The sequence below is a fragment of the Salmo salar genome, chromosome 07 (genome assembly GCF_965601325.2).
Source record: "Salmo salar chromosome 07, fSalSal1, whole genome shotgun sequence".
NCBI classification, from domain to species: Eukaryota; Metazoa; Chordata; class Actinopteri; order Salmoniformes; family Salmonidae; genus Salmo; species Salmo salar.
Genome location: NC_138297.1, coordinates 48,892,409 through 48,917,468, shown reverse-complemented (window position 1 = coordinate 48,917,468; position 25,060 = coordinate 48,892,409). Strand labels below are relative to the sequence as shown.

Below are 25,060 nucleotides of genomic sequence, written 5' to 3'. Positions count from 1 at the left end.
CTTCATTTATGGTAAATTAACAGGTTCCTGTGCCAAGTGCTGCTCGTGCACTTAGAAGAAATGACATTGTCTTGCATTTCTTACATCAAGAAGCTTCCTGGTAATCCACTTGGAGATGATTAACCGGTGTCTTTGACACGGAGATGGTCCTTTCGAAATATGGGATGATCAAAGCCTGGTTGACGCTCAGAAAGTCATGGCTATTATTGTTTTCAGTAATTGATATACAATTATATGAGGCTTTATTTATAATAAGATTATTGTTGTTGCAATAATATAATAGCCTAATAGTAAACCAAATAAAAATGGAATCAAAGTTTATTGGTCTGCATACACAGTTATGCAGATGTTATAACGTGTGCAGCAAAATGCTTGTCTTACTAGCTCCTAACAGTGCAGAAAAATGTCAAACAACCACACAAATAATCAAAAACTAGAAAGAAGAAATCAAGATCGAATCAGTACAGTCATTGCCCCATAGGTTAGAGAGAGAGAGAGAGAGAGAGAAAGAGAGAGAGAGAGAGAGAGAGAGAGAGAGAGAGAGAGAGAGGAGAGAGAGCGAGAGAGAGAGAGTTGTGTGTGTGTGTCTGGGGGGGTCAGTTATTGTCTCATGCTGACTGGAAAGGGTGATGAGGATTCATGTGCCCTGTGACTTACAGGCTGGAACTGAGATCATCAGGGAAGATGACATAAGAATGAAGCAGTGACTCTATTATCCTGTGATATCCTCATCATCACGAGTTTGGTGGGAAACACATTGGGAACTAAAAGATATGGGCCTATGTTAAAAATGAATAAGGAAAACCAAACACAGGAGGAAACATCAGTCCTGCTTGTAAGAGGTAATACCGGTTGTATATCTTTGAGAGATACAGTATTTCAAACATATTCTAAATTCTATTGATGCTGTTCAGTGTCTCAACGTGCAACACATATGAGACAAGCCTATACTCAAGCCTATACTGAATAGCTTCTAAAAGTTTATAAACTATATTATTTCTGCAGGTAAAATAGGTGTCAGGAGAAACCTGTTGCGACGATAACACACACACACACACACACACACACACACACACACACACACACACACACACACACACACAAACACTAAGCCAAATGCATAACTAATGGAAGCAGTCTGAAAGTTGAAATAACTTGGTGCAAGTGTTCCATGCACATTTTCAGGGTCACTAATCAATATCATGTCCTCATAAGTATTTGGAACAGTTTTCGAAAATTATTGAACTTGACCGATGTAACCAAACGCATTAATCGAATTAAAGTGTATTGTCTCTTTAAGAGCTGTCACTCGAGCGTTTGCTGCATGTTATTTTCTGCAACAAGATGGCGGTCGTTCCAGAGAACAGAGTCCTCTCCTTCAGTGTTTTTAAATGGAGCTCTTATTCCTCCACATATTTACCAGAGTAAGTAATGCACGCATACGTTGACCACGTGTATGTATTTGTTTTCGTGGCTGCAGGTCTCATTAACTGCCACAGTGCATCGAATCGTCTCTCCACGGCCTAGCTTGACTACGAGCTAACTACTCCACAGTTAGGCAACGGGGATAACGTTAGCTAGTTAGATTTACTGTAGTAAAAAAAAATGTACGCATAGCCAGCTAAACTTATTATTTTTGTGTACTGTGTGACGTTTTGCCATGCACTGTAAAGCCGATACTGGTAACTATCTAACAGCTGTACAGTCGAGTTGTTTAAAAAAAGCTAGCTAGTTAAGTTAGCGAGCTCGCAAACTAGACGAGCATGCCACCACCACCACTAAGTTAGTTGGTAACCAAAACCACTCATTACTTTTTATATTAGCTAAATAGTTAACTAATCATACTAGATTTTTTGTAGGCATGTTTAGTCTGACTGTTCTGTACCCGTTCGTGCAAAGCCAAAGGGAGAACTAGCTAACGTTAGGTAGCGAGCTAGTTTGTCTCTATGGCATTGCTGGGTAACCTTACACCATAGGAAAATGCCTGTACAGTCGGCTATTTATGGACCCTATTATCCCGCTCTTTTAACGCGTGGAATTGCAATTTTCAGCACTAATTAGCTTGGAACTGGCTGGAAAATATGTTTCTTGGGCTGCGTTCAAACAGGCAGCTCAATTCTAATATTTTTTTCCACTAATGGGTATTTTGTCCTTATCGATAAATATTTTCCAAAGCTGATCTGATTGGTCAAAGGACCCATTAGTGAAAAAAATACCAGATTTGGTCTGCCTTTTGTAATTGCAGCCTTGAAGACAGTAGTATCACTGCCTCTGTCACAATACCATTCCATGTTTGATGATAATTTAGCATGTACATTTTATAGGTAGTGATTACACTATCACTTGTATTTCATATGTCACAGTGATGCTGTTAACATGGCTATATACAGGAAGTTTTCCCCCCACTAAAGGGCTTTATTACAGACAGGAATACTCCTCAGTTTCATCAGGTATCCGGGTGGCTGGTCTCAGACAATTCCGCAGGTTAAGAAGCTAGATGTGGAGGTACTGGGCTGGCTTGGTTACACCTGGTCTGCAGTTTTGAGGCTGGTTGGATGTATTGCCAAATTCTCTAAAACGACGTTGGAGGTGACTTATGGTAGAGAAATTAACATTCAATTATCTGGCAACAGCTCTGGTGGGCATTCCTGCAGTCAGCATGCCACCTGTGTAATGATCATGCTGTTTAATCAGCTTCTTGATATGCCACACCTGTCAGGGGGATGAATTATCTTGGCAAAGGAGAAATGTTCATTAACAGGGATGTAAACAAATTTGTGCACAATTTGAGAGAAGTAAGCTTTTTGTGTGTATGGAAAAATTCTGTGATCACTTTACATGTTGCTTTTATGTTTTTGTACAGTATAGTTAGCATTCTCTATGATGATTCCTTAGTATTTGTTAGCATTCTGGTAAGTGACGTTTTTGGGGCTTTGAATATTAGGGCTATATAAATACCTCCGGTCAACTTGTGCACTAGGTAGGGCTGGGTGATATGGACAAAATATATCACAGTATTAATTTTATTATTATAATTTTTTTAAATGACGGTATGATGGTGTTGTATGTTTTTTAATAATAAAAGTTCTAAATTTGCTTTATGGGTAGTGTGTGACCCTAGGGTAGCAACACATACATTCTAAGTGATTTCAATGGGTCTTTCTCCATTCTGATTGTTTTATACAGTTAAATTCAGCTTCAACTAGAGGTCGACCGATTATGATTTTTCGATACCGATTATTGGAGGATCAAAAAAGCCGATACCGATTTAATCGGGCGATTTTATTTATTTATTTGTAATAATGACAATTACAACAATACTGAATGAACACTTATTTTAACTTAATATAATACATCAATAAAATCAATTTAGCCTCAAATAAATAATGAAACATGTTTGGTTTAAATAATGCAAAAACAAAGTGTTGGAGAAGAAAGTAAAAGTGCATTATGTGCCATGTAAGAAAGCTAAAGTTTAAGTTCCTTGCTCAGAACATGAGAACATACGAAAGCTGGTGGTTCCTTTTAACATGAGTCTTCAATATTCCCAGGTAATAAGTTTTAGGTTGTAGTTATTATAGGACTATTTCTCTCTATACGATTTTGTAATTCATATACCTTTGACTATTGGATGTTCTTATAGGAACTTTAGTATTGCCAGTGTAACAGTAGAGCTTCCGTCCCTCTCCTCGCTCCTACCTGGGCTCAAACCAGGAACACATCGACAACAGCCACCCTCGAAGCAGCGTTACCCATGTAGAGCAAGGGAAACAACTACTCCAAGTCTCAGAGCGAGTGACGTTTGAAACGCTATTAGCGCGCACCCGGCTAACTAGCTAGCCATTTCATATCGGTTACACCAGCCTAATCTTGGGAGTTGATAGGCTTGAAGTCATAAACAGCGCAATGCATTGCGAAGGGCTTCTGGCAAAACGCACGAAAGTGCTATTTTGAATGAATGCTTACGAGCCTGCTGCTGCCTACCATCGCTCAGTCAGACTGCTCTATCAAATCATAGACTTAATTATAACATAATAACACACAGAAACACGAGCCTTATGTCATTAATATGGTCGAATCCGGAAACTATCACGTTTATTCTTTCAGTGAAATACGGAACCGTTCCGTATTTTATGTAACGGGTGGCATCCATAAGTCTAAATGTTCCTGTTACATTGCACAACCTTCAATGTTATGTCATAATTATGTAAAATTCTGGCAAATTAGTTCGCAACGAGGCAGGCGGCCCAAACTGTTGCATATACCCTGACTCTGCGTGCAATGAACGGAAGAGAAGTGACAATTTCACCTGGTTAATATTGCCTGCTAACCTGGATTTCTTTTAGCTAAATATGCAGGTTTAAAAATATATACTTCTGTGTATTGATTTTAAGAAAGGCATTGATGTTTATGGTTAGGTACAGTCGTGCAACGATTGTGCTTTTTTCGCAAATGTGCTTTTGTTAAATCATCCCCCGTTTGGCGAAGTTGGCTGTCTTTGTTAGGAAGAAATAATCTTCACAGTTCGCAACGAGCCAGGCGGCCCAAACTGCTGCATATACCCTGACTCTGTTGCAGAGGTGACACATTTTTCCCTTGTTAAAAGAAATTCATGTTAGCAGGCAATATTAACTAAAGATGCAGGTTTAAAAATATATACTTGTGTATTGATTTTAAGAAAGACATTGATGTTTATGGTTAGGTACAAGTTGGAGCAACGACAGACCTTTTTCGCGAATGCGCACCGCATCGATTATATGCAACGCAGGACAGGCTAGACAAACTAGTAATATCATCAACCATGTGTAGTTAACTAGTGATTATGATTGATTGATTGTTTTTATAAGATAAGTTTAATGCTAGCTAGCAACTTACCTTGGCTTCTTACTGCATTCGTGTAACAGGCAGGCTCCTCGTGGAGTGCAATGTAAAGCAGGTGGTTAGAGCGTTGGACTAGTTAACCGTAAGGTTGCATCCCCAAGCTGACAAGGTAAAAATCTGTCGTTCTGCCCCTGAACAAGGCAGTTAACCCACTGTTCCTAGGCCGTCATTGAAAATAAGAATGTGTTCTTAACTGACTTGCCTAGTTAAAAAATATTTATATAAAAATATATATATATTTTTTTTAATCGGCAAATCGGTGGCCAAAAATACTGATTACCGATTGTTATGAAAACTCGAAATCGGCCCTAATTAATCGGCCATTCCGCATAATCGGTCGACCTCTAGCTTCAACCCCCAAAAAGTAATCATTTTCATCAGTTTCTGCATTTGAGATAATTTCCACACTGCCACGTAGGGCTGCACGATATGGGCAAGCAATCTGGGCCTTACTTTTAACCAAATGTTGCAATTTTACATGCAATTTAGAGCAAAACACTTAGGTTAACTGTTGGAATCATGGAAATAGAATGTATATTCTAATTATACAGTTAGAATATAATAGTGGGCACTTTTAATAAAGTGTTTGACATGACAACAAATGAAAATGTCAGGGAGGAGTTGACCGGGTAGGAACTAGTGTTGATAGGTGTTTCCTAGGGGACCCTATAATCTTTGGCTACATTGAATATTTTCTCTTAGCTACTTCATGTAGCTAACGAATTCATGCTTTGCGTATTCCTCTTTAATTTAGAAGATACTGTTGCACAAACAACATGCTGATTTAGGTCTACACCATCACACTGAACACTGAATATTTTAACCTTACAAATAGATAAACAAGTTCACTACCTTGCGCCTGCCTTAGCCATTTGATCCCTGGTTCATTGAATGAGGGAATTATTTTATAAAAACGTAAAGTATTTGGTTGTAATTCTGTTGCCGTGTGGCCAACCATCCTCCATGAAATTCCAGGAGAGCTACTGGGTGTGCAGGCTTTTGCTCCAGCCCTGCTCGAGCACATCACATTGTAAAATATCAGCTGTTCAACAAGACCATGATATGCTGACTCTGGTTTGTTAGAGCAGGGTTGTGTCAAAAGCCTGGACACCCCAGTAGCTCTCCAGATGGAGGGTTGACAGACCACATGTTTTATACATTAGCCTATCGGTGCAGTATTTTACTTTGGGGGGTAAGTGAATCAAATTAAATCAAATGTATTTATAAAGCCCTTTTTACATCAGCACATGTCACAAAGTGCTTTTACAGAAACCCAGCCTAAAACCCCAAACAGCCAGCTATGCAGATGGCTTGGAAAAACTCCTAGAAGGCAGGAACCTAGGAAGAAACCTAGGGAGGATCCGGGCTCTGAGGGGCGGCCAGTCCTCTTCTGTCTGTGCCAGTTGGATATTATAAGAGTACGTGGCCATTAAGGCCAGCTCAAGATGCAAGTGCCTTGGTTAAGGCCACAACGGCAAGAGATGCTGTATCAGTGGCGATTTTCGCATGTAAATCTTGGTGGGGCAAAAAAACAAACAAGGGATACATGCCAGCAAAGACACAACACTAAACAATACATTAATTATAACGGTGACAGTGTCCACAAACTGTTAGGACCCACATAAAGCTGTCCCAACAGCAGTTCCAACACCTTACCACTGTTACATCTGGCTATCAGTGGAGCCTTGTCTGGCAGCGAAACAGTTCATTCAATCTCGCCTTTAAAAAAAAAAAAACAGCTGATATGGTTGACTTGCTTAAATAAATGTGTTTTCTACTGACAACTGAGATGTGCAAACTATGGCATAAGGGGACGACAAGCGGATAAGAGGCAATCCGTAATTTCCGTTAAGACATTAATGAGCGAGCTAGGACAGATGTAGCCAGTATAACTATTTGCTCAGCACTTTTGAAATGTGCAGTGACAGAATTCAGTATTCTCCCTGTACACCAAGTCAACCGTAGGATAAATAATGGGGGCATATAAGCAGACAATGGAAGCTCTTACAAGATATGATGATGATGACGACATTTCTGTAAAACAGGCTATAGGCTACATGTGCACCACCAAGTCAGAATAGTAGGCTAAGTTATGAGGAGGAAATGGACCAAATTATTAGGGTGAGGCACATGGGCTGCTAACAGATTACTACACAACATACACTTAGTATTACTTTCTTATCTACAGTATACATATCTCCCTGACATATTACATCATTTATGCAGCAGCGTACAATACATTTTTGGACTCACCTTGTTGTGCTGTGCTCACTTGAACAGGAAGGTGGCACGTCGGTCCTTTTGGGCAAATTTTGTCATCAAAGTCTGTTATTCTCTGTATTTATGGTGCTTTCAAGACAACTGGGAACTCTGGGGGGGGGAAAAAGTTGTGAATCATGATGATGTCAGTGATTTTCAAGTCGTCGCTCTAGAAAGAGGCCCGAATTCCGAATTTCACAATTCCGAGTTGGATGAAAGTTCAAAACGTTCTTTCTCAGTCGTAGCTCGTTTTTCCAGAGTTTCCAGTTGTCACTAAAGTCAGATTTTGCAGTTCTGGGTTAAGTTGTTTTGGGCGCAGCATAAATCATGGTTCATTAACAGCATGGCCAATGTTGAATGGTTATAATTTTAAACTAGGTAAAGAGACCCATAATCTTGGACTTGGGACCCTCTGCCACTCCACTGAATAGCAGGATAATGATTGCTTTGCAAGGCTTGCAGTTAGCCACTGATTCCTTCTATACCATTCATTGTTGAATTTGCGATATCCAACTTGTTGTGTAATGTTTATGTCCAATAGCCGATGAGCATCGATACGTTTTATCTATAATTTCTCATTATTTCTCTTCATATGACAAGGATTAAAAAGGATTTGCCAGTAGATTGTCGACTTGATTCATGATGATGATTGCCAGCTAAGATTTTGAAGGTATGATGTTGACATAATAAGTCCAATCAAAGCTACTGTAGATAAGATGTGGTTTGATGTACTTTTATCTGTGGCCAATGGCCTTGAGCCTTCTTGGATGGGCACTTCAAATGTAACTCTATGGCAGCACCCAGGGGGCTTGAATTTTCTAGCTCTACTCTTAGACTTGGCGGTGACGTAGTGTCCGCATGAGTGACAGAACACTGAGCCAATCACGGTGCAACATTCCATATTTTCTGCTGGCTTGCCCCACCACCACAGAAAGCACTGAGCTAGGCTGAACACCTGCATTTTAGAGCTGCCTTATGTATGAGGTTTTATTCACTTTTTTTGTTTTACATTGTTTGCAAACTGATATGTAACACAATAACATGCAAAAAATGTGGGTCTCAAAACAGGCTCTGCCCCACCTGCCCTGAATGACGGGTCGCCAGTGTACTGTATAATACATGGGATCAGAGAGCAGTAGCATTCCATTGTCAATACCAGTGATAATGAAATGTTATTTTGCGAAGTGGGTCCTTGCATCATACAACACAATTTTCCGGGGGGGGGGGGGGGGGGGTCTTGAGCTTTCGGACAAGTTTAAAAAAAAAATAATAATAATAATAATCTGTCAAAAAATGTTAATGTCAGCCCAGGAGAGAAATTAGAAGCTATCTTAAAGATATCTGGGGTTTTGGTAACAGAATCACAAGGCAATGTTTTTTAAACTTACAGAAAGTAATTTCTCCTAAACTAAATGTGTGTTGATAAAAGTTCTTAACTTCAATAATATTATTGTGTTTTGATGTATTTCTAATACCTGTTTAAAGACATGCTCCGGGTACTTTGGCAACTACTTAAACTTCCTGCTTTAGGCTAGATGTGTCGATGTTTAGTTCATACATGCAGAATCACTGTCTCACTTCAATTAGCCACGAAATTCCTAGTTCGAAAGGAACTGTTTTTCTGGAAGCTGTGCTGCGCCATTTTCCTCCACGTGGGTCTGCCCCCTAGCAATTCGTGTTCAACCAATGAGCTTCAGCCCCTCGCCATATGAGACAGCTAGCAAGATACACAAGATACCCGCATAGTAGAGCGAGTGAGAGAGCAGTGACGTGTTGCACATACCGTATCATCACATGTGATGTAGTATGCAATTTTCAGGGACCACTTTTGCCTCGTGAGTGCTATTTTCAGAACTACTGGCTAAAAAGTATACGAAAGTACCAGAGAATCCATCTAAGACCCATTTTTCTTCTGTTTGACCAGAAATCAAAGCCAGTACTTATGCCTAATTTTTAAGATGGAAAATGGTTGAAAATATAACTATGCCTTCATTTCCCCAAAATATACACTCTTAGCTTTTTTGACTCCCAATTTGATATGCTGCTATGAACTCCCTGCACATGTGGTGCTCATGGGTCCTTTTTACATGGATATTACCCTATCCCTTTGCTCACAACAAATGGTTGCATGTTGGCTGAAACATGTCCTTTCTCCCATCTTTCCCTTTTCTGTGTGTAGAAACATCTTGGTGGACAAACCCAATGACCAGTCCTCCAGGTGGTCGTCTGAGAGCAACTACCCTCCACAGGTAACGTCTGCTGTGCCCCGCCTTCATAGACACCTGTCTCATACTCAGGCCTACCTGTCACTCACACACCTTCCATGCCTTCTGCCTTACCTGTCTTGGGATGGGGCTCTTCAGTAGAGGGTTTGTGCCCAGTTGCATACATCTGTGTTCTCAATTCACTGGTGGCTGCAAAATAGTAGCGCCTAATAGACGGGTTGGTTGTTTAGCAACAAAAGCGTTCAACTATGGGGCAAAACAGACTGCGTTGGTTAACAACATGTAAACTATATTTAGTCTCCAGCATTTATTGAAAGCATAAATACATTTGCACAATGAGCACATGTTGTCTCAAGTACATCGTTACACTTGTTGGATAGCTAGCTAGTGAATTTGAGCCTTTTTAGCATTGACATGAAATCAGGCAAAACACCTCAAAACAAGACTATAGTCCAAGAAAAAGACTAAACTAGTTGAAACGAGTCACTTACGATTCCCCACATAGCAGTTTCTTGTCATTGTTGGTAGCTATCTGGCCATCCAGACTCATAAGATCCACGGACTTCTGCCCCATAGAAGTGTTAGCTGACAACGCACGCATCTTCAATATGCATCCAATGACTTGCATTTGCTCTTTTGGGAATAGGATGTTGCCCAGCGTAGCGTGTTTGACTGTCTTGTGGTTACGGGCAGAGGAAATTGAAAGTTTGTTTTTGCAGCAAGAGGAAACTAAGCATGTCCGTCTTAACCACCCAAGCTAGACATTCAAGTGTGGCAGAGGCAAAACTCCACTGTGTCTGTTTACGTCAAAAACGTTTCACACTGTAAAGATGTTGAACTCTCATCAACCCCTTTTATCTTTTCAAAGCGAAGGAGGTTGTGGAGAGGTAAAGCCTTGAAAATAATTATACTGAACAAATGATAAAGCCATACCCCATAAATAAATAAATAAAGCTTATTTTCTTTATTCAATAAATGAAGGAGTCTTTTCATATAAATGTTTTATAATGGTTTCTGTGGCAACAAGAATCAACAAATCATTGAGATACGGGTCTTTTCATTATCAAGTATCCATGTTTTTAGGTGAGTGGACAGGACTGTTTTGAAAAAGAAAGATCGATACACCCAAGCCTAGGAGTAATCCCTCTGTGTTAAATGTACCCTAGGCGATAACCTAATGAGATGCAATATGTCTGCCTTATTATTGATGAAAACTGTTGAAGATGGAGCCGTATCAGAGGACCCATTAGTAAGCCTAGCAGATGCACTCTGGTAGTGGATGGTTATTGCTCACTCACACAGCCATTTAAACCTACAGGATTTGTAGAAACATGGGTCTCCAGGGATTGTGGGTTGCCTGGTTTCCGGGAAACAGATTTAATCGATGTTCCATCTGTGCTGCTCTATCCCCTCTCTCTCCCAGAGGGCTCAGGGCAGTGCCCTGTCCTGTCGCTAGCAGATATGCCCAGGCTAGTTACCACTCCAATGACCTGTGAACATGTCCCATAGTTTGATTGTGCAGCAGCTCGTATAGACAGCATTTCTCCTCTGCGGTCTGTGCCATCTGCAGTGTTGTGAAACATGTTCGGAGAGCAGTAGAATGAAAACTGCAGTGTCATCTGTTGATAATATAGATCGGACACTGCATTATGAATTATTGTGAGAGACCGCTGATCAGATTCTCCCACTCTATTTTCCCTCCAGTACTTAATGTTGAAAATGGAAAGGCCAGCGATCGTTCAAAGCATCACCTTTGGGAAGTATGAGAAGACTCACGTGTGCAACCTGAAGAAGTTGAAAGTGTTTGGTGGGATGAGTGAAGAGAACATGACAGAACTCCTGTCCAGGTGATGGGCGAGGGCAGAGGGACAGTGAAGTGTTATTCTTTACTGTATAAATAACCTACCTCACTGTCTGTACCATATTTATTCCTCTGCAGTGGCCTGAAGAATGACTACAACAAGGAGACCTTCACCTTGAAACACAAGATCGACGAACAGATGTTTCCCTGCAGATTTGTTAAAATAGGTGAGTTTGGAAATGGAATGGGCCCAAGGCTTGGGCTTACAGACTCTGTCCAGCTTGAAAATGATTGTAGTGAAGGGATGCTACACGGCTGGAGATGGAAATAAGTCAAAATGGCGAAATAGTTGATGATTTAAATTATAGACCGTTCTCTCTGTCTCTCTCAGTGCCTCTGATGTCTTGGGGGCCCAGTTTTAACTTCAGTATCTGGTACATTGAGCTGCATGGCATAGAGGAACCTGACGTAGTGCAGCCCTGCCTTAACTGGTACAGCAAGGTGAGCCTCCCTCTGAGACGCACACACTCACATACACAGTTGGGGTTAAGGGAGAGAATCCGTCTGAGTGGGTTACTTAAGCAATAAGGCCAGAGAGGGTGTGGTATTTGCGGAGTGCCTGGATACAGCCCTTAGCCATGGTATATTGGCCATATACTACAAACTCCAGAGGTGCCTTATTGATATTATAAACTGGTTACCAATGTAATTAGAGCAGTAACAATAATATTTTGTCATACCTATGGTATACGGTCTGATATACCACGGCTGTCAGCCAATCAGCATTCAGGACTCGAACCACCCAGTTTATAATTAAGCAATAAGGCCCGATGAAGTGCGGTATATGGCCAATATACCACGGCTAAAGGCTGCTGTTACGTACGATGCAACACGGATTGCCTGGACACAGCCCTTAGCCGTGGTATATTGGCCATATACCACAAATCCCTGAGGTGTCTTAATGCTGTTATAAACTGGTTACCAACGTAATTAGAACAGTAAAACGTTTTTTTTTTTTTTTTTTTTGTCATACCTGTGGTAAACGGTCTGATATACCACAGCTTTCAGCCAATCAGCATTCAGGGCTCGAACTACCCAGTTTATAATATGAAGTATAACATTTGTGATGAAAAACATTGAACAAAGATGGAGCCGATATTACAGTGAGTGTGTCCCATCCCCTTGCCTCCTGCCCTGTATTCCTCTAGTACCGGGAACAGGAAGCGATCCGCCTGTGCCTGAAGCACTTCCGGCAGCATAACTACACAGAGGCCTTTGAGTCGCTGCAGAAGAAGACACGCATCGCGTTGGAACACCAAATGCTGACACATCTCCACGACCGCCTGGTACTCCGTGGAGACTTTGATGCCTGTGAGGAGCTCATCGACAAAGCTGTCAAAGGTCCTGTCACCCACACCTCCTCAGAAAGACCAATGGGGGCTGGACCTACTGCCCTGTACACATCAACTGCAATACAAATACATGACCTCAATCATCATACTAACTACAGACCGCTACCATCCCATGACTGAGATCTTGAAACCTGGCTCGGCTTATATTTAGCTCATGAATTCAGTGGATACCATAGTGATTCATTATTTACATTATAGACCCATGTATCTGCATGACCTTTTCATTTATCAGATTGATTTGAAACCACAGGGCGTGGCAATGTCATCCTGACATCATACTTTCTTTTTGAGGTTGGAAAGGTAACAAAACTATTCACTTCTATCTCCTGGCTAAAATCATCTGGACAATCTTCCTGTGTTTGACCTTTTCCTCTGTAGACGGTTTATTTAACCAGTACATCAGTCAGCAAGAGTACAAGCCAAGATGGAGTCAGATCATCCCCAAGTGTAACAAAGGTACAACCGCCCAAGAGCCAAGCCCAGATGACATGAACAGTGAGACAAACTATTCAAGTAGGAAATGTGTTCTCATTAACAAAATACTATGGTATGCTGTACACTACCGGTCTATAGCGATGAATAAAAAAAAATCCCTGCCCCCCCCTTTCTCTTCTGCTCCTCCATTTTCCTTCAACACTCCATCCCTCTCCTACATTTTATTCCCTCCTTTCCCTCAACCCCTTTCTCCGGCTCCATCGCTCTCTCCAGGTAATGAGGATGACAACAGACCAGGGATGAGGGGAGGTCATCAGATGGTCATCGATGTTCAGACAGGTGAGGCATGCTGGCTAAAACCACACCTAGACAACACCCCCCCTATAATGTCGCCTATTGGAATTGGAATTCTTCCTCTTCCAAATGTGTTTTACAAACTGGCCTTAAAGGCCCCCACCAGAGGGCAATGCCACCCCTATTAAGGTGTAATTCTTGTCCTTTAGCGGAAATTGACGTTTAGGTTCCACCTCTGCAGAATGACGCAGGCTGCTAATACATATTCAAGAATTGGGGGGGAAAATGCCGTGGGTGCTTTCCACATGGCGTGGACAAATAGTAATAAGTAGGGCACCAACAGCTGTCAGTGTAGCTGGCTAGCATGCTAACCTTATCCGGCTAACTAATGTTATTTGTTGCTACACTGCATTCAAAAGATTAGCCAGCTAGGCTATGGCTGGTTCTGGAGTTGGATTTGTCATAAGAATGTAGGGAAAACTTTTCCACAGGTGGATAGGGGAACGCAGTGTCTTTGCCATCTATTGTATCTCCAAAGTTTTGGCATCGTTCATAAATTGTGGCCGGGAAAGAATAAGATGAAGCTCCGGTAATATGAATAGCCTAACTATCAGGGGCGCAACTTTCACTGGGGACGCCCCCCCCCATTCTGCAATTGCATTTTTGTCCCCTCCAGTTTTATCATTGGAATGTTATACAAAACGAGGCAACAGTGTGCTTTAGGACCATGCGGACGCCTCCGAGCGGTCGAGTAGGCTGTTTGGAGTGTTTATCCAACTGGATAAGACCAAAGTTGCGCCCCTGCTAACTATTGAACGGTTTGGACTAGACACATTTTTCTACATTGTAATGGACACGGTGAAACCTTTGGTAGGCTCATGCTATAGTTCTCACAGCTAGGGGAAGTGAAATGATTGGCTACAATGACTGCATGCCGCAAATGATATGTAACAACACCCTGAGCGCATCGGACACGAAACACTAATACTTGATGTAACAACAGCACAAGCTAGATAAACAAGTTCGTGGACAGTTGATTTCTAGCAGCACCAATCAAAGCAGTGGATTGTGTTCAAAACCATTCATCTTGCGGGGAGCATGATTCCAAAATGCAATCATATCACACGCAATTTTAAATAAGTGCAATGAACTTTGATAATTTGCTGGTAAAAAAGTGGAGGTGCAAAAACATAAATTTGTACCCCTATTTTAATTTGTGCAATGGCTCAGCCTACACTTGGCTGCCTATGGTTAAAAGCTATAGCCAAAGAAGGAAGAGGAAGCCAGACACCCATTTTTTTATTTTTTTTTCTGGTTCAATAAAAGTCAATGAACTAAGTAGACCAGACCCAGCTGCTGTTGCATTGGTGTCATTGGGAGACCCAACCCATTAACTAGACCGGAACTGACAATGTTTTTCAATGGTTAACAGCCTGAATGAACTATCTTTATTTATCCGCCATCTTTGCTGTAGCCAAATATTCTCTATTATATTGCTCAGCTTAGTTGCGACTTGCAAACTTTGCAGGTGTTTCGGATTAATAAACAATGCCATGCTGGTGGGTGGTACCATTTGATGTAAACCCAGCCCTGAAATGAAACGTATGCTAAAAATAATTTGCATGTCATTTCATAGGAAAAGACACGGCATTGGCACGAAGTGGGCAGTTCGGGGTTGTCACTTCAAACTCAAATATATTCTACTTTGACTTAAACAATGACTTATTGACTTAGTGTTGTGCAACATCGTGGGTAAGCTCTGGCAATCGTCTTTCAGCTCGAAAAGTGGATTTCTACTAAGACATATTATTGCCTTTTTAAAGCTGTTTTGTAGAAGACACAGTGGTTATTTTAGTGCTCTGTAATGTTTTGGTGGCTTACTCGCCTGCAGGCGTTTGTAAAGACAAAGGCTTGTATTATGCACGTGTGTATACAGGCTGTGAGAAGCCTTGCATCTCGCTGGTCTGTCTCTCAGGCCCCCAGACACTGAGTACTGTGTTTTTGGCCAATCCAGATGACCTAGAGTAACCCTCCCAACCTACAAAAACCTCCACACAGTCTGCAAGCCATGCAAACATTACCCCTGTGTGCTGCTCTGCTGATTTGCCATGGTTACGGCCCATTGAACCTGTGCACCGCTGTGTTAATTATGCACTCATGCTACTCAATTCAGGGGTTCTTCAGGACTTCTGGAAAGGAATGGAACTCTGTGTTTACTACAGTTGAAGTGATGATTTCCTCCCCAAATTCTCATGATTGCACTCCGTATGGCAGCATGTAGTCTAAGTGTTTCTTGAATAGCCTTTTTCTACTCCTTAACCCTTTACACTCGTGGGGACTTAGCCCTATCCATAGAGGCCATGGTCAAATTTTGAAGAAACATATGCATAACCATGGTAGCAATTGAAAGGGACCACTTTTCATAATATGGGGAAATTATCAGACCAAAGGTGAGAACACAGCAGTCAAGCGATAGATTAAGAGGTCTAACTGGTGTATGGAAGTGGCCACACAGCTCTCCGAAGTGTGCACAGTTACTAAATCATTTCAATTCACTTTTATGGCTTTTATATGCTCTCCTAGCTGTACCGTTGAAGAATTGAAGGAAGCACGGCCCTCCATCCCCATCACACAATTATTGTTTTCGCAATCCAAAATTGGTCCATTTACAAATTGCATTCTGGGTCAGGTGGGCACAATTTTGAAAGCTTATTCTCTTGCCAACATGACTAGCTAAGTTCTAAAATACTATCTTCATGTTAGGCTTTCATAAGGCACTTTTCAGAGAAAATATCTACGATATTCCCCTCTGATTAAACATGTGCAAAAGTAGCCCAATTAGCGGGAGGGACGGGGGTATCTTCTTGTTGCGCTTAGTACTGCTGTTTACCACGCCTGTCAGTTGAATCCCATGCAGCTCTGTAGTGGAGACCCTGAGTTCTGACATCTTGTATAGCATGTTACTGTATAGCCACTGCATTCCAATGGTGCTTATCAGTGACCAAATCTGCCATTTTTAACCATTATACAGGTTTGAGTGTGAAGGGATAGTTTCAGGACAATTTTGCTTTACTGTAGTCTTCTTGGTGTTTCAGTATAGGCACCAGAGTAGTTCAGTGATGTTGAATGCATCCCAGGTGTTGATCAGCGTTGGCTTCCTGTTTCCTACAGAGACGGTGTATCTTTTTGGGGGCTGGGATGGCACACAGGACCTGGCTGACTTCTGGGCCTACAGTGTTCAGGAGAACCAGTGGCTCTGCATCTCCAGAGACACAGAGAAGGAGGTGAGAGAGCAAGATGTATGAAAGAGAGAAGGGTGGTGGAAAAGAGGAGTTGTGGTGACACAGAACAACACTGTTAAATGGTCCATACTGATTGTTACAGCTGCTTAATGAGCAGAACACTAAATTATTTATAGAAATGTTAATGACTGGAGTTTTCTTTGGTCAAGGTGAAGGTAATGTCTATCTAACGGATGATTATAATGAAGATAATAGTTGAAAGTTTCACTATAGGAAAATATAACAAAGGAGTAATGTTTTTGAGCAGGACCTGGATATCAACAAAGTTCAGTAAATGGTAGCAACTCTGTCACCACATGGGAGCAGGGGGCCGAGTCGTCTCATTCTCCTGTTTTGTAGATAGTTTGTGTGATGGCTTCCCCCCCTTGTCCTCTCCCAGAGTGGTCCCAGTGCGCGGTCCTGCCACAAGATGTGCATCGACAGCCAGCGGCGGCAGATCTACACACTCGGCCGATACCTAGACTCCAGCGTCAGGAACAGCAAGTCTCTGAAGAGTGACTTCTACCGCTACGACGTCGACGCCAACACCTGGACACTGCTCAGCGAGGACACGTCAGCCGACGGCGGGCCCAAGCTCGTCTTTGACCACCAGGTTACCCCATTATCACGCCCCTCACACAGCTGTATCACAGACATGTCTAAACTGGCTAGGAGTGAATTGAAACACTGTGGGCCTCATTAAAAATGGGTTAGAGTTTTTGTTGGTTAAATAATTGGTCCACTCAGCCATCTGGAGGTGAGACCAGATCACTGATGATGAAGGCTTAGCCGGCTATAGTCTTGACATATTTTCCTCCTGTCCCACTTTTTAAGCTAAAAATGGATCTGTAAATGCCAAGGATTTTTGCATATTTTTTCCACTGCTCTAAGCCCAACACTGAAATCCAAATGTTGAATCTCATGACTCTCTCTTCGTACCCAACCTTTCTCTCCTCTCTCATCCTTCCTCCCTCTCCTTATAGATGTGTATGGACTCAGAGAAGCACATGATCTATACGTTTGGTGGTCGGATTCTGATGTGTAACGGCAGTGTGGAGGACAGCAGGACGTCCGAGCCCCAGTTCAGTGGGCTGTATGCCTTCCACTGCCAGGCCGGAACCTGGAGCCTGCTCAGAGAAGACTCCTGCAACGCTGGGCCTGAGGATGTCCAGTCACGCATCGGACACTGCATGCTCTTCCACACTGTGAGTTATGGGAGTAGTACCATGACTGGTGTTGATGTTAGGGTAATGTTGCCTGGATGTTACTGAACTGTGCTCATACACTCACATATTAACACACAATGTGGCAACATTGCGGTGACATTCTTTATAGAATTCAGCACAAACACCAGAATGATTTATTGACAGAAACAAATCAATACCCACACAATCATGACTGAAGCATTCAGAATTCACCGCTTTCTGCTTTTTGTTTTTAGAGAAAGCCAAAGCGATAACAGAACAAATATGCACCAATTTTACTCTCAGGACTTTTATGAAGCCAAGGAAAATTGTTCAGACTATTATCTTCTTTCACAGAAGAATGTAAACCATTCAGAGTGTTGGCATGAATATGAAATAGATTTTGCTCTTCTCTTTCTCTCGCTCATCCCCCCCCTCCCTTTCTCCAGAGGAATCGTTGTCTGTATGTGTTCGGAGGTCAGAGGTCAAAGACGTACCTGAATGACTTCTTCAGCTACGACGTGGACGGGGACCATGTGGAGATCATCTCAGACGGAACCAAGAAGGACTCCGGCATGGGTAAGACTATCTGCTTAGCCACCAGGGACACTAACTGTTTATGCCATGGGTGGAGTATAGTACAACCAGGGACAGTAACTGTTTATGCCGTGGGTGGAGTATAGTACAACCAGGGACAGTAACTGTTTATGCCGTGGGTGGAGTATAGTATAACCAGGGACAGTAACTGTTTATGCCGTGGGTGGAGTATAGTACAACCAGGGACACTAACTGTTTATGCCATGGGTGGAGTATAGTACAACCAGGGACACTAACTGTTTATACCATGGGTGGAGTATAGTACAACCAGGGACACTAACTGTTTATGCCGTGGGTGGAGTGTAGTACAACCAGGGACACTAACTGTTTATGCCATGGGTGGAGTATAGTACAACCAGGGACACTAACTGTTTATGCCATGGGTGGAGTATAGTACAACCAGGGACAGTAACTGTTTATGCCGTGGGTGGAGTGTAGTACAACCAGGGACACTAACTGTTTATGCCATGGGTGGAGTATAGTACAACCAGGGACACTAACTGTTTATGCCATGGGTGGAGTATAGTACAACCAGGGACAGTAACTGTTTATGCCGTGGGTGGAGTATAGTACAACCAGGGACAGTAACTGTTTATGCCGTGGGTGGAGTATAGTACAACCAGGGACAGTAACTGTTTATACCGTGGGTGGAGTATAGTACAACCAGGGACAGTAACTGTTTATGCCGTGGGTGGAGTATAGTACAACCGACACACCTTAATTGTTTAGTGCCAACATTTTGTTCCAAATGGATCTGGTCAGGTCTCAGATTGGCAGGTCTAATGCCAAGGGTGTTGCAAGGCTAAACTCGTTTAGGTTTTCATCTGAAAGTACCCTCACTGCTTTCAGAACGATGCACTTGCACCCTGGGTTCCACCCATTCTGCAGGGCAACAGAGAGTCCAGTAGTGTGGCCGTAGTGCGTTTCTTTACAAAGTTGGAATTCATAATTGCTTGCTGTGATTAGAAAGTGAGCAGTTGATGTCATCAGCTTCTGAGAATAGCATTTTTGTCATGTGCAAGTGGGGTTCTTAGAAATTCCCACCCCCGTATTATTGTGGTATTTAGCAAAACCTCACAGGAACATTCAATTAGATTGCGCTCTCACGCCACACACACACACACACACACACTGTTTCAATCTCTCACCACACACTGTTTCAATCTCTCACAATTCACTTTTTTCTTTACTTTTTATTCTCACTCTCACAGAACCACGTTCTTTCATCCTCTACTTTCTATTACACACACACAGGGTTGCAAAGCTACTGGTATTTCACCAAAGTTACTGGAATCTTCAGTAATTTTGATAATTAACAGAAAACATAAACTCAGCAAAAAAAGAAATGTCCCTTTTTCAGGATGGGACTTTTTTGGTTACTACATGATTCCATGTGTGCTATTTCATAGTTTTGTTGTCTTCACTATTATTCTACAATGTAAAAAAAAAAATTTAATAAAGAAAAACCTTTGAATGAGTAGGTTTGTCCAAGCTTTTGACTGGTACTGTCTGTCTGTCTAATATATATTTGTTTTTAAGCATAAATTACCAAAGTTACCATATAAACTCAGCAAAAAAAAAAAAACATCCTCTCACTGTTAACTGCGTTTATTTTCAGCAAACTTGTGTAAATATTTGTATGAACATAACAAGATTCAACAACTGAGACATAAACTGAACAAGTTCCACAGACCTGTGACTAACAGAAATTGAATAATGTGTCCCTGAACAAAAGGGGGGTCAAAATCAAAAGTAACAGTCAGTATCTGGTGTGGCCACCAGCTGCATTAAGTACTGCAGTGCATCTCCTCATGGACTGCACCAGATTTGCCTGTTCTTGCTGTGAGATGTTACCCCACTCTTCTACCAATTGACCTTAATTGCCTACCGTCTGTAAGCTGTTATTTTCTTAACAACCGTTCCACAGGTGCATGTTCATTAATTGTTTATGGTTCATTGAACAAGCATGGGAAACAGTGTTTTAAACCCTTTACAATGAAGATCTGTGAAGTTATTTGGATTTTTACAAAGTATCTTTGAAAGACAGGGTCCTGAAAAATGGACGTTTCTTTTTTTTGTTGAGTTTAGTCAAGACGTTGACAAGGTTATAAATAACATTTTTATTTTTTTATTGGAATAATTATTGCGTCCTTCAAACTTTGCTTTCGTCAAAGAATCCTCCATTTGCAGCAATTACAGCCTTACAGACCTTTGGTGTTCTAGTTGTCAATTTGTTGAGGTAATCTGAAGAGATTTCACCCCATGCTTCCTGAAGCACCTCCCACAAGTTGGGATTGCCTCGATGGGCACTTCTTACGTACCATACAGTCAAGCTGCTCCCACAACAGCTCAATAGGGTTGAGATTCAGTGACTGCCACTTGCATAGTTTGGAGCTGTGCTTTGGTCATTGTCCTGTTGTAGGAGGAAATTGGCTCCAATTAAGCGCCATCCACAGGGTATGGCATGGCGTTGCAAAATGGAGTGATAGCCTTCCTTCAAGATCCCTTTTACCCTGTACATATCTCCCACTTTACCACCACCAAAGCACCCCCAGACCATCACATTGCCTCCACCATGTCTGACAGATGGCGTCAAGCACTCCTCCAGCATCTTCATTTTTTTCTGCATCTCACGAATGTTCTTCTTTGTGATCCGGACACCTCAAACTTAGATTTGTCTGTCCATAACACTTTTTTTCCAATCTTCCAGTATCTGTGTTCTTTTGCCCATCTTAATCTTTTTTATTGGCCAGTCTGAGATATGGCTTTTTCTTTGCAACTCTGCCTGGAAGGCCAGCATCCCGGAGTCGCCTCTTCACTGTTGACGTTGAGACTGGTGTTTTGCAGGTACTCTTTAATGAAGCTGCCAATTGAGTACTTGTGAGGCATGTGTTTCTCAAACTAGACATTCTAATGTACTTGTCCTCTAGCTCAGTTGTGCACTGGGGCCTCCCACTCCTCTTTCTATTCTGGTTAGAGCCAGTTTGCGCTGTTCTGTGAAGAGAGTAGAACAGCGTTGTACCAGATCTTCAGTTTCTTGGCAATTTCTCGCATGGAATAGCCTTCATTTCTCAGAACAAGAATAGACTGACGAGTTTCAGAAGAAAGTTCTTTGTTTCTGGCCATTTCGAGCCTGTAATCGAACCCACAAATGCTCCAGATACTTTTTGTATTTTTTATTGCTGCTTTAATGAGAACAACAGTTTTCAGCTGTGCTAACGTAATTGCAAAAGTTTTTTTTTTTAATCATCAATTAGCCTTTTTAAAATAATAAACTTGGATTCGCTAACACAACTTGCCATTGGAACACAGGAGTGATGGTTGCTGATAATGGGCCTCTGTACGCCTATGTACATATTCCATAAAGAAATCTGCCGTTTCCAGCTACAATAGTCATTTACAACATTAACAATGTCTACACTGTATATCTGATCAGTTTTGTTATTTTAATGGACAAAAAATGTGCTTTTCTTTCAAAAACAAGGAAATTTCTAAGTGACCCTAAACTTTTGAACAGTAGTGTCTAAAGCTCTGGAAAAAATTAAGAGACCACTGCAAAATGATCAGTTTCTCTGATTTTACTATTTATAGGTATGTGTTTGGGTAAAATGAACATTTTGTTTTATTCTATAAAGTATTGACATTTATCCCAAATTCCAAATAAAAATATTGTTATTTAGAGCATTTATTTGCAGAAAATGACAACTGGTCAAAATAACAAAAAAGATGCAGTGTTGTCAGACCTCGAATAATTCAAAGAAAATAAGTTCATTTTCATTTTTAAACACAATACTAATGTTTTAACTTAGAGTTCAGAAATCAATATTTGATGGAATAACCCTGATTTTTCAATCACAGCTTTCATGTGTCTTGTCCTGCTCTCCACCAGTCTTTCACATTGATGTTGGGTGACTTTATGCCACTGCTGGCACAAAAAAATAAATCAGCTCTGCTTTGTTTGATGGTTGTGACCATCCATCTTGATCACATTCCAGAGGTTTTCAATGGGGTTCAGGTCTGGAGATTGGGCGGGCCAAGACAGGGTCTTGATCTGGTGGAGCAAATAAATGCTCTAAATGACAATATTTTTATTTGGAATTTGGGATAAATGTTGTCAGTAGTTTATAGAATAAAACAAAATGTTCATTTTACCCAAACACATACCTATAAATAGTAAAACTAGAGAAACTGATCATTTTGCAGTGGTTTCTTAATTTTTTCCAGAGCTTTGTGTGTGTTTGTTCACACATACAAATTAAACACCAATGGTATTCACTAAGTTGATATTTTATATTTAGGATTATGTTTTACAGCTTTGTCATTCAATAGTTTTTGTATAAATCATCTTGTTCATTATTTCATATATTTTACATGTGATAAGGCCACACAGAGGGCCAGAGATGATAAATGACATCCTTGAAAGATACCAAAATTCTGGTAGTTTGCTGGTAAACTTAGAACGTTTCCAGTAATGTACACAGTCTGAATGCTAACCTGAGCAAATCGCAACGTTGCACTCCGTTTAGTCGCTATCAGCTGATGCTTTGGTGTGTGTAGCCTAATCTGTCTTTTTCCCCTCAAGCTTGTGACTCAGTGATACTACATTTACAGAACTCTCCCATCACATATATCTTCATCTACCCTTTACACTGAAGAATCTAATAGAATCTGTGGTTTCAGATGCTATAGATGGCTGTAGGAGGAGATGCCATCTCATGGCTCCTCTATTAAAGTGACGTGTGACAGACTTTTCAGTGCAGCTCATTAAAAGGCACAGGGCAGCAGAGAGAGAAAGAGATGCTTGTTGTCTTGAAACAGATTGTCTAAGATCTCTGGATGGGCAGAGCTGGACTGGACTGGCGTGATGATGGCAGAGTATTAATAGGACCTCTGTCTGTGTGCCTCTCGCATCTGTGTCATCCTGCAAGAACGAGAGATGGGGAGGGAGGGAGGCAGAAGTAGAGAGGGAGCGAAGAGGCCGAAAGGGAGAGCGCGTAAGAGACAAGGGAGAAACCGAAAGATGCAGAATGAGCAAGCGAGAGCAAAAGAACAGGAGAGATGGAGCGAGAAAGAACAATGTATTTTGGCAGGAAGGAAGTAGCAAGCCCAAACAGTGCTCTTGTAATAATTCTTTAATGTTTATCGCTGCCGCAACTGCTCGGCGTTCTGCTCCGGTACCACAGAAACATCTTCCTGTTCATTTCCATTTTAGAACTGTGCTCTAATGAGCTCTATATCTATCCCAAATGGCACCCTATTCCCTATATTGTGTACTATTGACCAGGGCCCATAGCGTTTGGGCAAAAGTAGTGCACTGCATATGTGTTAGGGTGCCATTTGGGACTCACATGGGCCCTGGTCAAAAGTAGTGCACTATATGTGTTAGCTTACGTCCCAAATAGCACCCTATGTCTGAAGGGCAGAGCACGGTCTCTGTCCTTCTGGTGTTTTTTTTTCTTCTTGTTCTTCAAATAAACTTCTTTGTTTTGTTGATTCTCTAAAACAGTCTGTACTCTCTACTCAAGTTACACAGGCTGGTTGACCTAGGGGCCTGTTGTTTTATTTATCCACAATGCCTAGCTTAATGTCTTGGAACAGGACCTTGACGCATAATTCATGTTGTGTGCTGTTTGGCAAACTGTCTATGGAGATTGTTTGAGAAATGGTTCTAATTTTCCCTAAAAGCATATGGTGGGTTCCATAAAAATGTATTAGATCAAGTTGGTAGTACTAAGTGATTTAAAAAATGTCCTCCCAGCACAACACCTCGTCTTTTGTTTTGACACTGTTCTTACTATCATAGCCATGGTAACAACCCACATACATTTGATACACTATGAAGTCATTGCGAAAGCTTATACTTGCTTCTTACTTACAACTACTGAAACACGTGACTAATAAGCAGCCGATGACCACAAAGCGGAAGTACTTGTCCTATATGTGTTCCATATTCCGCTATACGTATGAACAGGAGCATACTGTATACACTGTGACATGTCATGACCACAAACACATCATGTGCAATCAGGGGATTGCTTTAGACAAGCAATGTACATAAATCTGGGTAAATCAACATGCGTATGGATAGTTGCGTACTGTTTACACTGACCGCAAACACATCCTGTTCTGTCAGTAATGCAAATCCGTAGAAAAACCAACATACATTTGCATTGTGTCCTGTTTGTTTCCAGCGAATCTCGTTGCTATGTGCGTTGCTATGTGAGCAGCCTTTTGCTTTCGTAGTCTGTCCCATTTCTCTTAAGTCTTTTAATCTTGGCCTCTGATGGAAAAAATGTGTGATAGTGTTAAATAACCATAGAGCCCAGAATTCTGTGACCAGGAAAAATGCTGAATCCCTGCCATTCTCTCTCTGTGTTATCTCAATGTAACCTGCTATTATCTCTCTCTCTGTCTCTGTGTGGGTTATCTCAATGTAACCTGCTATTATCTCTCGGTGTTCTCAGTAGCACCAGTCTCGGTTTTAAACCTCTCTCTGTGTGTTTGTCCCACAGTGCCGATGACGGGCTTCACCCAGAGGGCCACCATAGACCCCGAGCTGAATGAGATCCACGTCCTGTCTGGCCTCAGCAAGGACAAGGACAAACGAGAGGAGAACGTCCGTAACTCCTTCTGGATCTATGACATCGCACGCAACAACTGGTACGAAGCGCACACACACAGTCTTGTATAC

The 25,060-nt window shown here is 41.6% G+C and overlaps 1 protein-coding gene across 1 annotated transcript in view; it reads left to right on the top strand.

Moving 5' to 3' along the window:
- Positions 1-1,310: 1,310 nt before the first annotated feature.
- LOC106609349 (muskelin) overlaps positions 1,311-25,060 on the top strand; it is a 29,042-nt gene continuing 5,292 nt past the window's right edge. Inside the window, exons 1-13 of the mRNA XM_014208092.3 lie at positions 1,311-1,424; positions 9,320-9,389; positions 11,070-11,212; positions 11,305-11,393; positions 11,558-11,667; positions 12,375-12,567; positions 12,957-13,034; positions 13,287-13,352; positions 16,479-16,591; positions 16,989-17,201; positions 17,572-17,793; positions 18,222-18,351; positions 24,882-25,029. Of these exons, the coding sequence (XP_014063567.1) occupies positions 1,345-1,424; positions 9,320-9,389; positions 11,070-11,212; positions 11,305-11,393; positions 11,558-11,667; positions 12,375-12,567; positions 12,957-13,034; positions 13,287-13,352; positions 16,479-16,591; positions 16,989-17,201; positions 17,572-17,793; positions 18,222-18,351; positions 24,882-25,029 (1,655 nt within the window). The 5' untranslated portion in view covers positions 1,311-1,344. The remainder of the gene's footprint in view (positions 1,425-9,319; positions 9,390-11,069; positions 11,213-11,304; positions 11,394-11,557; positions 11,668-12,374; positions 12,568-12,956; positions 13,035-13,286; positions 13,353-16,478; positions 16,592-16,988; positions 17,202-17,571; positions 17,794-18,221; positions 18,352-24,881; positions 25,030-25,060) is intronic.